Source organism: Eleutherodactylus coqui, chromosome 2 (genome assembly GCF_035609145.1).
Source record: "Eleutherodactylus coqui strain aEleCoq1 chromosome 2, aEleCoq1.hap1, whole genome shotgun sequence".
Classification (NCBI taxonomy): Eukaryota; Metazoa; Chordata; class Amphibia; order Anura; family Eleutherodactylidae; genus Eleutherodactylus; species Eleutherodactylus coqui.
In genome coordinates this window covers 190,423,384-190,439,693 of record NC_089838.1, presented here as the reverse complement: position 1 = coordinate 190,439,693, position 16,310 = coordinate 190,423,384, and the positions used below count along the sequence as shown (strand labels likewise).

Sequence of the window (16,310 nt, the reverse complement as noted above, 5' to 3'; positions counted from 1 at the left end):
AGGATAAACAGGCTGGACTAGATGGACATTGTCTTCATTCGACCTTACGAACTATGTTACTATGTTAAATGGGAGATTATTAACTGCGTAAAAATGTCCGATGTTTTAATGCACCCGGAAAAGACAGGTCTTGCCCTATATTTTGGCCGCGATCAACTGGCAGCTCCCATAGGCTTCTATGGGAGCTGCCGGAGGGAGTATAGCAGCGGCTAGATCTGCTAAACCATGTCAGCTGGCTCTATTTAAATAGAAGCCATACTGAACATTAATGCAGTTCAAGGAATTCTGGGCTGTGGAGTCTATACGCCAAACCCGGCTGTGTGAATGGATAAGAAAAAATAAATTTAAGATGCAACTTTTTCTCGTTTTTTTCGGCTGACTGAAAAATGCATCGCCCGTGTGAAAAAGACCTAATGGTGAACATAGGGGCTACTACTCCAGTAATTGTGTTCATGACTTTAGCTTTAATTTGATTGATTGAAATAACAATGTACATTAATTCTCACATATTTTACAAAGGAATCCATGAGCTACAAGAAATAATGTATTATGTATTAATTGAATCGTGTTTGATTACCAATGATTATTCACATGGATGGAAATGCATAATGTGCTGACTGCTGAGACAGCTAATTAACATTGGGTCTCCTGCCAGTCATTTATTAGACATTTCAGAACCTTGCCTAACCAGAAACACATGGTAAAAGTTATAATAAAACTATCAGCACATGTTGTAAGAAAGAACACGCCGTACGGAGGAAAATATGTAACGAATATCAAATAGATTTTCAGATACAATTTATAACAAAGATTTGGTTTACAGCTGAGTAATTATGTCAAATTAGTCATCTGTACTGTTCAGTTTTATTATTGCTAACATCATGTAATTTTGTTTTTGAGGATGTAATTAAAATCTATAAAGACAGTGCAACACAGCTTCCCCGAAGAGAAGAAACACTCATTTTTCAGTGGTAAAATAAAGACAAAATCAGGAAGATTAGAGGGAAACTCTGGAAAAAATGGAGTTTCCCTAAGTGATTATTAATTAGGGACTCTATTGGGTGAATCGTTTTTTGTCTCACACCATGTTTTCAGTTGTGTTTTTAATATTATCATTTCCATAAACTTGTTCCTTTTAAAGTTGGGAGCACATGACCGCATTGAATACGGATGTGCAGTCTGCCTGGCCAGAACTCTGACCTGAATCAATGCTGCTCAGAGTTTGGGTCAGGAGATCCATGGTCAGGCAGGGATGCATGTTCGTGTAATGTGGCCAAAATAAGGTCATGTGCTCCCAGCCTAAGGGCTCTTTCACACCAGTGTATATCAGTGGCCGTTTTCACGGTCGGCTGATATAAACTACGATCTGATGCATTGGATTCCAATGCATCAGAACACATGGCCGTATTCCCTCAACCTAAAAGAGCCCGGCCGGCCAATATAGCGCCGGGCGTTTTTACACCGGGCCCAAAAGATAGTCCTGGAAATATCTTTTGGGCCGGAATACGTCAGCCGCTGCATGGGCTCCTTCTTCTCTTTTCCCCTCCGGCTGGGCTAAAATTCCACTCCTCCCCCTCCCCGCTCCTTGTCCACAGACTGCAATGGGACAAAGCGATACATGGCGGCATTCAGCTTCACCCCCTCCCATTGCAATCAGTCGGAGGGGAGGAGAGAGTGGGTGAGCCTGCAAGGGGGAGGGAAGGGGCAACGGCATGGCGGCTTTGACATATATGCACCGGGGCCCATGCCATCTGAACGGACGCACAAAAATTTGTGTGCCTGTTCATGAGATTTTACACCTCACATTAGCGTATATTGGAAGGCCGTGAAAATGGTGGCCGATGTACGCTCGTGTGAAAGAGCCCTAAAGCCGGCTTCACATATGCTAGAAAGGCTGCAAATTTCCACAGTGGATTTTGCTATGGAAATTCTGCAATATTTACAGTACAAGCCACGTGGGAGAGCTTTCTAAAATCTCCTTCACATTCCGCAACGAATCTGCAGCATCTTTAAAAAATGCAATTTAACCAAAAATGTAGCCCCATCTGCAGCACTTAGGTGTGGATTTGGCCATTGTGGGTTTCTAACGTATTTGCTGTGTATTTTTTGCTGCAGATACTGTGTATTTCCAGTACATCACATGCCTATTTTTTGTAAGCAACATCAATGGTAGAAACTCTAACTGTGTTACACAGTCTCATGCATCTGTTTCATGCATGTTGTTAACCTTTAAAATGGAAATGTATATAAATCTCATGGGCAAACGTGTGTACGGCGGCTCATGCATACTGTTGGCAAAGTATATTTTGGCATATTCCCGGTAGATAGACACATTTTCAAGACTGGTGGGGCCTTCAGTGGCTATAGTGCAGGGGGGCAGCTGGTGTGCACTACCTGCACCTCTAGACCTAGTGACTAAGAGAGAAATGCCAGCTTGTCTCCAATTCTGGAAAGTAGTCTTATTTTTTCTTAATTTTTTGTCTTCTTGCCTGCAACCAAGTTGTAACATCTTAATAGGAACATATTTGAAGGCTTTTTATCTTGGAATTATCACAGAGTGTTCAGTGTAGGAGAGAAGTTTACAGATTCTTCCAGATACCAGCTATATTTATACTAAAAAGAAAAATTCCCCTTGGCTGTTGTAAATTGAGGTTTCGTGTGGGAATATTTTGTTCTTGCCCGCATTCTCTAGATCTGACTGGTTCTTCGTCAGGTCCCAAAGTATGTTTTATAAGGTTGTTGAATTATAAAAGTACGAACAACCAACAGCATCCAGAAATGAGTTACATTTAAGCAAAGAATAGATATTTCTCTAGAAGATGATACATGTAGAATACGGGTCAGGGTAATAGAGGGAAGATCTCCCAAATGTTAATTGATGCTTACTAAATAATCAATTCTCAACGAACATTTCTAAAGAAAAGAATCCTCTGCCAACACAAGCCTATAAATATCTAAGAGCATACTGACTGCAAAAAAGCCAACAGCAAAAATCATTGCGTTACTTTCATTCTATCCAGTCCTATGTTTTAGAAAACAAAATTGACAACTAATATGGCTGCCATTACAGCTGCCACTAAGGTTGTTACAGAGCTTTTCCCAGGCTTACCCAAGTAGACTTGCATTGTCACAGTCCGGATATTCATTGTTTTAGGGTAGAAATAACAGGATAGACTAATTGTAGTTAGTTTAAGTCAACCCCATCACTAAAATGTTGAGGATAACATTCAATGGAAAAGTATCAACATTCTAAGCATACTGCTATTGATGTGAATGCCCCTTTGCTTGGAATTTTCTTCAAAGGACCCTGACAGGCCTTATGTTAATGATTTGTTACCATCTTGAATATTTAAGGTCTATTCACAGATATGCCATACATATCTGATAGATCCGGGTTCCACCTCTGGGACCCACACCTTTCGCTAGGGTTCTTGACCCTATCCCAGCTCGCTGCCACAGCCAGTGGATGTTTGGAGTACGGATGCAGCTGAACTGACTGTAAACTGGATTGGAGTTACACAGGAAATTACACTATTTCTCTAACTCGGGAGTTATAGTAACAGCAAAGCTTATTGTGACAAGCCATTTCTATAACTCCCATTGACTTTTATAGGAGTTACAAAAACACTGAAATACAGCCAGTTCAACTGTTTCCATACCCCTGGCCACCAGCAGCTGAGATATAGAGGTTGTATTTTCTTCTCAACCATGTTTGGCTGAGATGGGAATACCCCTTTAAGAATTTTCCATAGAAAAACCTGATAATTTTTTGATATGGTTACATTAAGTAAACCACTAAAACAACCTGTACAACACTTAAGCAATTTTTTAGACTTGTCCTCTTTTGGTTCCTTGAGGACAGGTTTAGGTAATGCTGACTGGTTCCATCTATGTAACTGATACTAACAAATTTCTGTGCAGTGCCAAAGGAGTTCAAGCTTTTCAGAAAGCTGTTTAGGTCTAATTTTACATGGGCGAGTCCGATATTGGGCCATGAAACTCGGCTCGAGAACATGCAATTTTCCCATGGATGCGAGGTATTTTTGACATAAGCATAGCTTCAGGGAAGTCGCAATCCCATTGTTTTCAACGGGAAACTCACATCAAACTCACGTGCTCCTCACACGCCGTGCGATGCTTTTGTCTGCCCCATTGAAAAACTGGGCAGTGCGTTCCGTGGGAACGCCTCAAAGATAGGACATGCTGCAATTTTTTCGACCCCTTCGATGCAGGAAAAAAATCACTAAGATATATGACTCCGTTAAAAAGAATGGGGCTCATATTCATGTGAGATTTGTGCGTCTCGCAACACACCAATCTTACGTGATTTTCTCAACCGTGTGAAAGCAGACTCATTCTGGAAATCTGTGGTGGTCAGAAACTACTCATTTACCAGTGTGATCTTCCCTGAGCCTATGGTATGTCCCAGATTATTCATTATTTCCCCTTCAAGAAAGTTATAGCAGAGAAACACAATCTCGGAAGAGTTAAGCAGAAATGGAGCTTTGCACAACTTTTTCACTAGTTCAGTCATGCAAATTGTACTTATCTTGCGACATAATGACAGAAGTAATATTTTAGGAAAGAGGCAACAAAAAGGCTATAAATGAATCAGCCAAACAATGGGTAGGTGTGACCCAAATAATTGTGGAGATTAAAAAAGAGTACCGTACTAATCCAGTTGCTTTCTACTTTATAGGAATGAAGGTAGTCTTCAATATTAAAGGCTTTAATGAGGTGTGAACGAGTGGCACAATCACATTAAAGGAGATGTCTCGAGGAAGCAGTTAAATTTTTTTTTTGCCCAGTCCCCCCCATTAAGTACACATTACTAAGCCCCCCTGTAAATGACATTTCTAGCTGGTTCGTACTTACCGTTCCAGCGTTTCAGCAACTTATAAAAGTTTCCTCAAGATGGCCACCGGCTCTTTCCCCGTCGCTCGCTGCAGCCCGACGTGCGCGCTCCCGAGACGCCGCCAGCTGTGTCTCCATGGCAACCGGACGCATCGCAGCCGCCGACCAGACGCCCCGCAGCCGCCGACCAGACGCCCACCGCCAGGCAGCAGGTAACCGGCGCTAGCCCCCGGCTCCCCAGCGCTAGACCCTCAGCCCAGGTGAAGGCCCCGGAGCCCAGCGCTAGGTTCCGGAGCCCAGCGCTAGTTCCCCCGGCCTAGCGGCAGCCCCCCCCGGCCTAGCGGCAGCCCCCTCATCGCAGCGACAGCCCCCCCCGACCTAGCGACAGCCCCCCCCCGGCCTAGCGACAGCCCCCCCCGGCCTAGCGACAGCCCCCCCATCGCAGCGGCAGCCCCCCCCCGGCCTAGCGCTAGTTCCCCCATCACAGCGGCAGCCCCCCCCCGGCGCAGCGACAGCCCCCCCGGCGCAGCGGCAGCCCCCCCCGGCGCAGCGACAGCCCCCCCCGGCGCAGCCCGGCGCAGCGGCAGCCCCCCCCTGACAAATCACTTACCTGGGAGGCTTCTCGGGGCTGCTGGGCTGGGCTGGGCTTCTCCACTGGGCAGCTCCAGTTTCTGCACCTTCCTCTAACAGAGGAAGGTACAGAATGGCCGCTGCAGCGCGCTCCCGAGCAGTGACAGCTCGTCTGCGCATGCGCAGAAGAGCTGTAGCGGGGAGCACACTAAAGCGGCTCGTGCTGAATGGAGAAGACCGGACTGCGCAAGCGCGTCTAAAAAAGCAAGCTGCCAGCGAATTTAGACGGAACCATGGAGACGAGGACGCTAGCAACGGAGCAGGTAAGTGGAATAACTTCTGTATGGCTCATATTTAATGCACGATGTACATTACAAAGTGCATTAATATGGCCATACGGAAGTGTATAACCCCACTTGGTTTCGCGAGACCACCCCTTTAAGGTATTGGTATGCCAAAAACTACTCCCTGATGAAAATACTGCATATTACAACAGATATTAGGACACTGCCTCCCTGATTAGAATGTAAAAACCAATATTATATGGACTGTCAAATAATATCAGGCATTTGTGGCATACATAGAAGAGATAGGGCCCTATAGTAAAAATGTAAATGCGCCCCTCGTTATGATTTCTGGTTTTGCCATCCATGACAGGAAGGCCTGGTGTTTGTTTCCTATTCTATGCCCCTTTAAATTGACCCTTGGAGTATTTCTACACTTTCTTGTTTGCTAACAATGCAGTTCCTCTTTGAAGGAAGGTCCTGTATATGTTCTTGCTACCCAGTAGCAAAAGGGATGGTGCAATCAGATCTGGGACCACCTCTGTCCAAGGGCAGTGGCAGTCGTATGGTCTGCTTCTAAGGTATGTACGCCCTTGCCTCTCACGGCAGGCAAGTATTTAATATCAGCCCGGCCTGACTGGGTGCTCTTTCTGTAATGTTTAAAGGATTTGTTGTCAGTCACCAAACCTCTGCAATAGGGTAGGATGGATAGATACCTTGTTTTCCCAAAAATAAGACACTGTCTAATATTTATTTTGCCCCAAAAGAGGCACTAGGTCTTATTTTCGTGGAATGTCCAATTATACCTACCTAGCAGGCTCAGTCCAGGTCCCTCCTGCTGCCCTCCAGAGCTTCAGCACGGTTCTCGCAGTCCTCTGCTGCTCATATAACATCATTTCCTGGTTTCAGGATTTATAAATCCCGCCTCCAGGAAGCAATCGCTATGACTGGTTCTTCAACCATTGTTCAACCAATAAATGCAGCACTCAATGAACCAATCACAACCATCACATTGGTTCATCAAGTGCTGCATTCATTGGCTGAGCAACGGTCAAAGAACTAATCAACAACCATTGTGTTGTGGAGGCGGGATTTATGAATGGGCTGAGCAACAGCTGTTGATTGGTTCTTTGACCCCTGCTTAGCCAATCAAGGCAGCGCTTGCTGAACCAATGTGATGGCTGTTATTGGTTCATCGAGTGCTGCATTAATTGGCTGAGCAGTAGTCGAATAAACAATCACAGCCATCGCTTCCCATAGGTGGGATTTATGAATCCCGTAACCAGGAAGTGATGTTGTATGAGCAGTCAAGGATGGCGGGAACCGCGCACAAGTTCTGGAGAGCACCGGGAGGGTTCTGGACCGTGCCAGCTAGGTAATGTATTTCATTTTTTTAATGTAGTGTAACTAGATAGATAAATTCAATGCAAGTGATCGCTGAAGCCTGTGATTGGCTGCAGCAGTCAGGTTCCATCAATCGTGTGGGGATCAGAATGGAGGAGAGCAATGGAGGAGCAGACAAGTCTTTTCGATGGAGCCAGAAAAAGATGTTGACGTTAAATAGAATCTTTAAAAATGTTTTTACCCCCTTTTTAATTTTACAAATTCTCCCTATGCAGGTAATCCACAGGAAATTTACAATTTGGACGCTTTGTGGATTTTGCCTGCTCCTTTGAACTCACTGAGGAAAAATTCATAAGAAATCTTCAACCAATCCACAGCACAAAATTGACATATAGTGGATTCTGTGGTGCAGATTTTTGAAGCAGCGTGTTGGTGAGATTTCTGAAAATCCCATCCACTTTGCTGCTACAGTAAAAACCTGCAGCGGATCTGCCCCATGTGAAGATACTGGGGAAAGTTATCCAGTCCTTCAGTAAAGTTTCTAATAGATGAATGAAATAATAAGCAAAAGTATAAAATCTATTCATTGAATTGACATTTTACAAATTTCTCTGTAATTATTGGCCAAGGTAAAGTTACCAAGTGGTAATATACTGGACAATATATGCTGATGTTCTAACACATTGTAATGTTATGTCCATCAAAAATTAGCATTTAATGTTTGTTTATGCTTTATACATAGTTGACATTTATGAATAATTATACTAGGGCAACGTGGTTCAGGGTTAGGGTTAGGCTATGGATCATATTAAATGTCAGGGCAACTACTAATGGTATTACATGAATGATGATGGTTGAGGACATCCTATGGGGCAGTACTCACCGGATGTTGAAGCATTTGAAACGTGGTAGTGCTGCTGGCGTTGGAACACAATGGCACCTAACGTTGCTAAAAAAAAAAAAAAATTCCACATTTGAAAGCCAATTATTTACTGCAATCATTGGCACCAAGACACTATAACAAGTGTAATCCAAACATGTGGCAGCAGTATCATCACAATGAGATGATTTTGAACCAGTTATGTATCTTAACCTCCATATTGGACATGCATAGGCACAATTATTTCTGTTAAAACTTATATTAAAGGGATTTTCCCACAAACGATTAAAAAGACTGCCCGGGCCTGGAAAAACAAAGATGGCCACACTGGCTTCTCGGACTGCCTGATGCACACTATGCCTTAGTATGCATTATTAGACTAAGCCCAATGTCCATGTGCGGATTTGATTTGCGGAATCCATGTGTGAGATCTGCAAATCAAGCCGCCCATGCGGAAGCATTGGGCGCCCGTATTTCATTTAACACCTGCGGATTTGTGGATGCCACGTGTGGATAATAAATCGCAGCATGCTCCAGTTTACTGCGGATCACACACAGATGTGCTCCATTCATCTCTAAGGGAGCTTACGATCTGCAGTGCATCCGCAAATACATTTGCGGATTTGAAGGTTAAAATCAATTAGGGAGGTGGGGAAAAAGGCTAGGAGGTGGGCTTGCGGATCTTTTACTGTGCGGATGATCCTCAGTGCATTCAAGTACATCCGTGCGGGGGAAAAAAGCAATCTGCGATCTCCCACAAGCAATAAAAAATCAATTTCACGATGACTCACAGTTTATTTACTACAGAAATCCGCATTAAAAATCTGCACCTGCCGTGGACATGAGGCCTAAGGGGCCTTTTACATGAACCGATAAATGGTTGGGATTCCCGCATTCAGCAGGAATCTGAACCATTATAATGCAGTGTAAATGCATGCCCCGACTAATCGACAGACAAGAATTCGTTCGCTTCTCCTTTGTCATTCAGATTCTGCATGCAGAAAACGGCTCAGCCCCTGTAAACAGGCAGTCGTTCATCTATGGTCAGTGATTGACAGCTACCCCTGTATGGACAGTCATACACACATAGCTACCAATCACTGATAGCTCCGCCCATTGGACTGTTTAAATTAGAATGAGCTGAGGTTTTTAATGAATAAAGCACAAGTTATACTGAGTCATTACCTAAAAAACTATATAACAATCTGCTCAGCTTCTCCTGCTCTCTAACATGATGCCGGCAGTTTAGACAGCGTGTTGCCTTTAAATAAATAGAATCTAAAGGGCCTTTCAAACAAGGTGATAATCTCCATATGATCATTCATATGAGCATTCATTCCCAATCATTGCCCAGTGTAAAATGTCCAGCGGTTGAACAAAAACAGTAGTTCTCTAATTTGTATCTTCTATGAGGACCAAAAAAAATCAGTTTGTTGACAGCTTATAATGTAAACTATACGAGAGAAGGGAAAATGAAGGATCACCAGAACAATCCGATGAAAAAGCAAATGATAAAAGCAACATTGAAATGTAAGTAAATAAGCTTCAATCGACTTACTATATCTTTGATTGGCACTCATTAAGGACAATTTATCTCCCTATGTAAAAGGGCCCAAAGGCAGGGAGTAGAGGTACGGTATGGGAATATCTTTCTGATCTTTGATGACATTACTTTGCAAGAATAACCATCCCTATTACAAGGGCCGACAGTCCCGTAAACCAGTGTTGCCTCTTGCTTCAAGCAAGACCATTTTTACAAGGCCCGGCAGGGTGGGGCGGGACACAGGCGGGACTTTGGTTATATGGGGCGGGTTTATAAGGGGGGTTGGAGTTTAGTGCATACTTATTTAATTATGACATTTAGAATGTCCTGGCAGTACACACATAGGGCAGTATAATATATCCCCCACCCCACCCCGCCGCCTGGCAGCACACACATAGGGCAGTATATAATCTATTCCCCCCCCGCCCCCCCAGCACACACATAGGGCAGCATATAATTTATCTCCCCACCCCCAGCACACACATAGGGCAGCATATAATTTATCCCCCCCCCCCAGCACACACATAGGGCAGCATATAATTTATCTCCCCCCCAGCACACACATAGGGCAGCATATAATTTATCTCCCCCCCAGTAATAGGCAGCCCCCACCCCTCAGTAATAAGCAGCCCCCTCCACAGTAATAACCAGCCCCCTCCACAGTAATTAGCAGCCCCCCCAGTAGTAAGCAGCCCCCCCAGTAATAAGCCCCCCCCCAGTAATAGACAGCCCCCCCACAGTAATAACCAGTCCCCCCCAGTAATAAGCAGCCCCCCCCACCCCAGTAATAGACAGCCACCACCCCTCAGAAATAAACAGCCGCCACTAGTAATAAGCAACCCCCCAACCCATATACTTACCTCCTACCTGCTGTCAGCGTCGCTTCCTCTCTGCTTGCCCTGAGCCCGACGCACACTGTAGTCAGTGTGTAGCCAGGCAAGCTTCCTCCCCGAGTCCTCTCCTGCGGAACTAATGAGCAGGGGACTCTGGGAGGAGGATCCTGGCTGCACACTGACGTCAGTGTACGCCGGGATCAATGGCAACAGCACGATTACCAGCGGGGAGCTGCGGCACCCCAGCTGGTAATCGCTTCAGTGGTGAGCGGCATCGGCACGCCGCGGGCTACATAGCACGAGGCAGCGAGCCGGATTCGGCCCGCGGGCGTTGTGTTTAGAACAAAAGTTCCTGGCGGTGCCGCTAACCGGCGGACCGGTGGTTGGAGACTCCTGCCGTAAACGACTGCATGATCGCTTACGACACCGCTAAGGTCGTTACATTAACACACTTCTCTGCTGGATAGCCGGCTTCTCGCTTCTATGTGAAGCGCTCAGCGGGAAGCATTTACACAGAACGACAAGCCCGCTATCCAGCTATGGTTTTAGGCTCACTGAAAGTCAGCTTTAAAAACCTGTGAACGAAAAGTGAGCGATTTTTGTGCATTTACACAAAACGATTATCGCTCAAATTCGTTTGTTTGAACACATTTTGAGTGATAATCATCCCTTGAAAATGACCCATTACTCACTGCATTTATGTTAATCGAAGAACCCCTTTAAATCCAATATTTATCAATTCAAACTACAATCGAATGAAGAAATGCAATTCAGACATTTGAGATACCAGACAGTTCTGATGAAAGACAGCTTATCTATATTCTACAGAAAATCATGTTAAAAGGGTATTTGAATGACACATGGATGTTAGTCTCTGACAACCACTTGCGCTATAGCCTCAAGATCTACTGGAGTAATGTCTGGAATTCAGTAGCTACATATTGTACAATGCTTTATTTGCATACCTGACGTTGAAGGCATATAATGTCTCTGCCATATTATGTCATGATTATGATAGCACTGATGAGAAATGTCCTTAGAAGTACTTGTTCAGAAGAAACTCTAAATTAAATGAAACTTTTTGAAAGTGACCCGATTAGTGCAGAAAAGTTTAATAGGCAATAAAGTATGTTAATATAAATGGTGCATGGTGAAATAAAGAGTATTACTAGGAGCCAAATGACAACAGACAACATGAAAGTATGTGAGACAATTATGCTAAAGCTGGTCATACACATTACATAAAAGATAGCTAAAGTCACCGATTTAGATGAGACCAGCCAAATATCTAATGTGTATGGGGACCTCCCAAGTTTCCCCAAACAGCATAGGGCGTGCTAGGGGGGGATAGGGTACGCTGGATTTCAATCCTTTCTGCTAAAGTTAAGTCAATAATAGAGAAGTCTGTAAGTAACCTTTCACGACGTATTGCAAGCTGCGGTAAATTTCGCACCAAAATCTGCACCCTACCTGCGGATTTTGCTGCAAAATTGAAAATGGCTTGAAACCTGCCTGCAATTCCACATCATAATCCACAGTTAGAGACCTGTGCATTCTGAAGTGGAATTCCGCAGCTGCGGATTTGGCTTGTCCTGTGTTGTAATTCGGTCCCATTGGAAAGGTCACTAAGGGCTCAGTCACACGGGCGCATCGGCACCTGTACACCGCGCCGATGTGCCCGTGTGACTGAGCCGTTACTGCAGAAAGAAGACGGCCGTACCTGAAGACGGCCGTCTCTCTCCAGCGCTGATGAAAGAACACATGACCGGCAATGAAGCCGGTCACATGTTCTTTCCTCCGGCGCTGCAGAGATACATCCGTCTTGAGGTACGGCCGTCTGCTACCTGCAGTAACACGGGCGCCCATGTGACTGAGCCCTTAGAGACTTATTCTCCTCTCCGTATTTAATGCAAAAGCCATGTATGCTCAGTTGAATGCGTATGAGTATGGGGGAGTCGGAAGAACAGCTGTCAGCTAAACAAGCATGTTCAAACAAATCTTATATTGTTATTAACATACCCCGTAGACAAGTATTACACTAGTGTTGCTGATTCTAAAAGAAAGCAGCATTGTGTTTTTTAACCTTATACAACCCCTTAAAATGTATAGCAATAAAAATAAAATCTCCCCCATTACTGCACGAACAGCGACAACATGCCATAAAGCTATAATCCAGAAATCACTTTGCATTATGCATGCATGCCAACGTATTATGTGTTAATAATATGAGAAGAAAATACTATTTTCCAGCGTTCACATTCACCGGAAGGCAGACAATGCAGAACTCACAGCCTTTATTATAGCCCTTGCATTCTTGCAAATTTTACAGCACAAATCTATGCCGGCTCATAGCTGGGGTAGTTTTGATTTTAAGGTACATGGCTTGCCAAAAGATGTGCACATTTATTAATTCAGATTAAAATGGAAATATGAAATGCCAGTCTTAATAAACCCCCCTCCTAGATTTTACACTCGGTCTACGTACTTCTTATATTCCTTTATATGGATGGGAATTAGACACAGGTGCTATGCTAAAACAGAGCATTGTATGAGTTCATGCTTGAGATTGACACAAGGTCACATCAAATGCTGAACTATAATGTCAGTGCGAATCTTCTGCTTTAGATCACCACAAACCTATTTAAACCTGAAGCTTTCATTCACTGATCCACTCCACTCCTTCACTGGCTCTACACCAAGAAACAATATAGAGGCTTTTGAAGTCAGAATTAATTGTATCTGAAATGAAGTACTGCAGGGTCACTTGTGCTTGAATAGCATGCGGATAGCTTTCTTGTAGTCGATGAACACTTGGTGGAAACCACAAATCTAATAATGGTCTTTTAGAATTCAGAAACATGTTGTAGTTATGGCATATATTATATTGCCCAGGGGCTGGAGCGGAATTCTTTCATGACACAGGCAATCATTTCTCTACCAGCAGGAATTCAATACTAAAGTTGCAACAATCAACTATATGTTTTGTAAACAATGTATCTGACTTTGACCATAACCATTTTTTCCCTGTCAACACATAGCCTCGGAGACTTAATGCCAATCACACCATGACATCTATATGTATAACAGATTACTACACAATTTCCCTCCTTCCAAGTTACAGGCTTCTTACAAGATCTGAATTCCATGGAATAACTTGGGGCTGTAGTTTCTTTTTCTTTTTAAAATGAGTCATAATTCCAAAGAATTTCCTGCAAAGCACCACAGACCTGCCACATCACTTATTATTCAGAAATAGTGATTTGTGACAAATGCATTTTTATTGCTAGGGAAGTCAGATGATAACGCAGAATCTGATACTGTCCAGAATTAACAATACCAGATATACGAAGAGAGACAGTGAAGTCATTGTCTGCATTGTAGAGATTAGAAAAGAAATGGTCTAACAAATCAGAGGGTTAGTAAGCATGGAAGTGGCTGCAAAGAGGAGACCACCCCAGTGTGACAGACAATCAGAATAAGGGGGCAGCGATGAAAAGATGTGTATGCGCCAGAGTGGCTCTTTAATTTTTATACACAGTTTATGTAAGACTTCCTGCACTTTCATGACATTGGGGGGGCTTGGAAAAAAATGCCATGAAATTCATTAACTGCATGCATTTTTACAAGCATTATTTTGGTCACCCATTTAGGCATTTTGTGTATGATCAGGCATGCCGCATTTTGAAAAAAAATATCAAGGCCCCAGAAAACGCACCAAAAGTGAGAAAAAATGGCTCTGAAAACTACAGTGCTTATACAGTGTTAATAATTCTTTATTTTCTCATAACAAATATGTAGTTGAAGCATTTTTGGCAAACAAAGACAACAAAAATGCCAGGAAAAATACCTACAAAAATTTCTAAAACTCTAAGGCTAGGCACACACGGGTGAGTGCGATATTGGGCCGTGGTTCACAGTCCAAGTTCGCACATGTGAAAGCCCCGTGGATGCACAGAGTTTTTATGTGAAAACAGCCTCATATCACTGCGGGGATGAAGGGAATCCCCAGCATGGCTTTCACAGTCATGGCAGGGGATCGCAGAGTTCTCCCATTGCTTTCAATGGGGCTGGCGCTGCTGCAGCTGGTCACGTTGAAAACAATGGGAGATATCACAGCTACATAAAACATGTTGCGATATGTTTCCCGAATCACATCGCAGTGCCATGCGGGAAAACATTGTTAATGTGCATGAACCCTAAGGGTGCTTTCACACATAGCGCAAAATTCCACATCACGCAGTTAGATATTTCAGCATGGAATCTATCTATTCACGCTACCATTATACAAATGTTGCCATGTTTATTAAAGCTTAATCGACTTTTACATATTTTAAATCCTTAATGTATCATCATTCATCTTTCTAATATCATAAAACATTACAAAACTAAATCAAGGAAATAGGCCCAGAATTCCATATACATCACTCTTCCCCACCTCCACCCAATGTTCCCACTAGACAGTGGGAAAAGAAAAAAAGCTAAATTTCACAATTATATATTATGTTACAAAAGCTTTACCATAGTTTCTTAAAATTTCCAATGATCTTTTGGATTTGTGTGGTGCATTGGATTGACTTTTTCCACCATGGCCCCATCACCCATTTATACGGGGTTGGACCATGCTTCCTAGTAAAACCAATGAAAGCCTGGACAATATAATATGTTATTGTCACTTCTAGTATAAAATTAAAACAAACTATATTTTCATGACATTTGTGTCAATTCATTAATTTTCCCCTTGTCAACTGCTGTAATCCAACCAATAGCACTAGAAACACAAGAAGAGAACATTTAAAAGGGGTTTTCTGGGCACAAAATGGAAATTCTGAAAATGTTGAAATCTAGGAGGTACAGCCAAGTAGTGGCAACCTGTACCTTTTATCTGTCGCTCTGGACCCTCTTCTTCATTCCATGCAGCCACCAATCTGCCGCTGTTTACATGCATCACTTGCACAGTAAACGCAGCAATAGATTGTTACCTACAACTTCCAGCATGCACAGAGCTTGCTTACCACCCTGCACTGTAGCTCCGCCCACTGCTCCCAGGTCCTACAACTTACCAGCACCAACCTCCCTCTCACTGACTGCTGTAGAGCTGCTGAAGCAGACGGACAGGAGCTTCCGGCACTCTGAACTGCACATGCAGCAATACAGCGGAGTACTTCCTGTCCTCCCATCATGCACTGCTCTCAGGATATTGGAAGCTATGGGACAGAAAAGGAAGTAGCCAATGTGGACAAGATGTCAGAGGAAGTGGAGATATTTTTCAGGTGGAGGGTCACATAACATAGAAAATGAAGAACGTACCTAAACGTGGTACAGTGATTTATTGTGATGATGTACACTAGATTTTAAAATGTTAGTCTGCCTGGAATACCTCTTTAAGGCTACATCAATCCTTACATTTACATTGCTTTGGGAGTCCAGCTGTTGCAAAAACTGGATGGACTAACCCTTAAAAATATTTAATTCCATGGACTATTTTTCCATTATACAAGAACCATATAATCCTTATTTAAAAAGTACGCAGCTACCATGGCAGATCATTGCCCGTAGCCAACAATCAACAGCTTCAGCTGCTCTGCCTTTCTTCAATCTATCTTTAGCGAAGTCAACCCTCTGAGGCTCAGAACTGCACATGAAATCACTTTTCAAGAACATGACAGGGTGGCTTCAACGTTCACTAAGAACTGCTCTTCCCTCAGGCAAAAAAGCAATAACTATCTTCTAGTGCAGCAATCAATGTAATGTTTTGGCACTTGACTGGCATTTCTTCACCCTGTTTGCAAGACCTCATAGGAGAAATATAAAATGTGTATGTTCGAAAAGTGGTTCTGATTTAGTAGTTTAAAATAAATGTCATATAAGTGAAGTCAATATTGTAACCAAATGCAGCTCCTTACTTTGAAGTATACATCAACCGTATGATCATACTGTCAGGAACATTTCTCTTTTACAAATACAAATGTAACACAATCTGGTCATTCTGTACTGAATAAAAT

The 16,310-nt window shown here is 43.2% G+C and overlaps 1 protein-coding gene across 4 annotated transcripts in view; it reads right to left on the bottom strand.

Moving 5' to 3' along the window:
- Positions 1 to 16,310, bottom strand: part of SFMBT2 (Scm like with four mbt domains 2) — a 187,468-nt gene that overhangs the window by 75,014 nt on the left and 96,144 nt on the right. For 3 of the 4 annotated variants that reach the window (XM_066592102.1, XM_066592100.1, XM_066592101.1), the window contains exon 5: positions 7,936 to 8,001. The exons of the other annotated variant lie outside the window; for it this stretch is intronic. In XM_066592102.1, the coding sequence (XP_066448199.1) occupies positions 7,936 to 8,001 (66 nt within the window). The remainder of the gene's footprint in view (positions 1 to 7,935; positions 8,002 to 16,310) is intronic. 4 annotated transcript variants of the gene reach the window in all.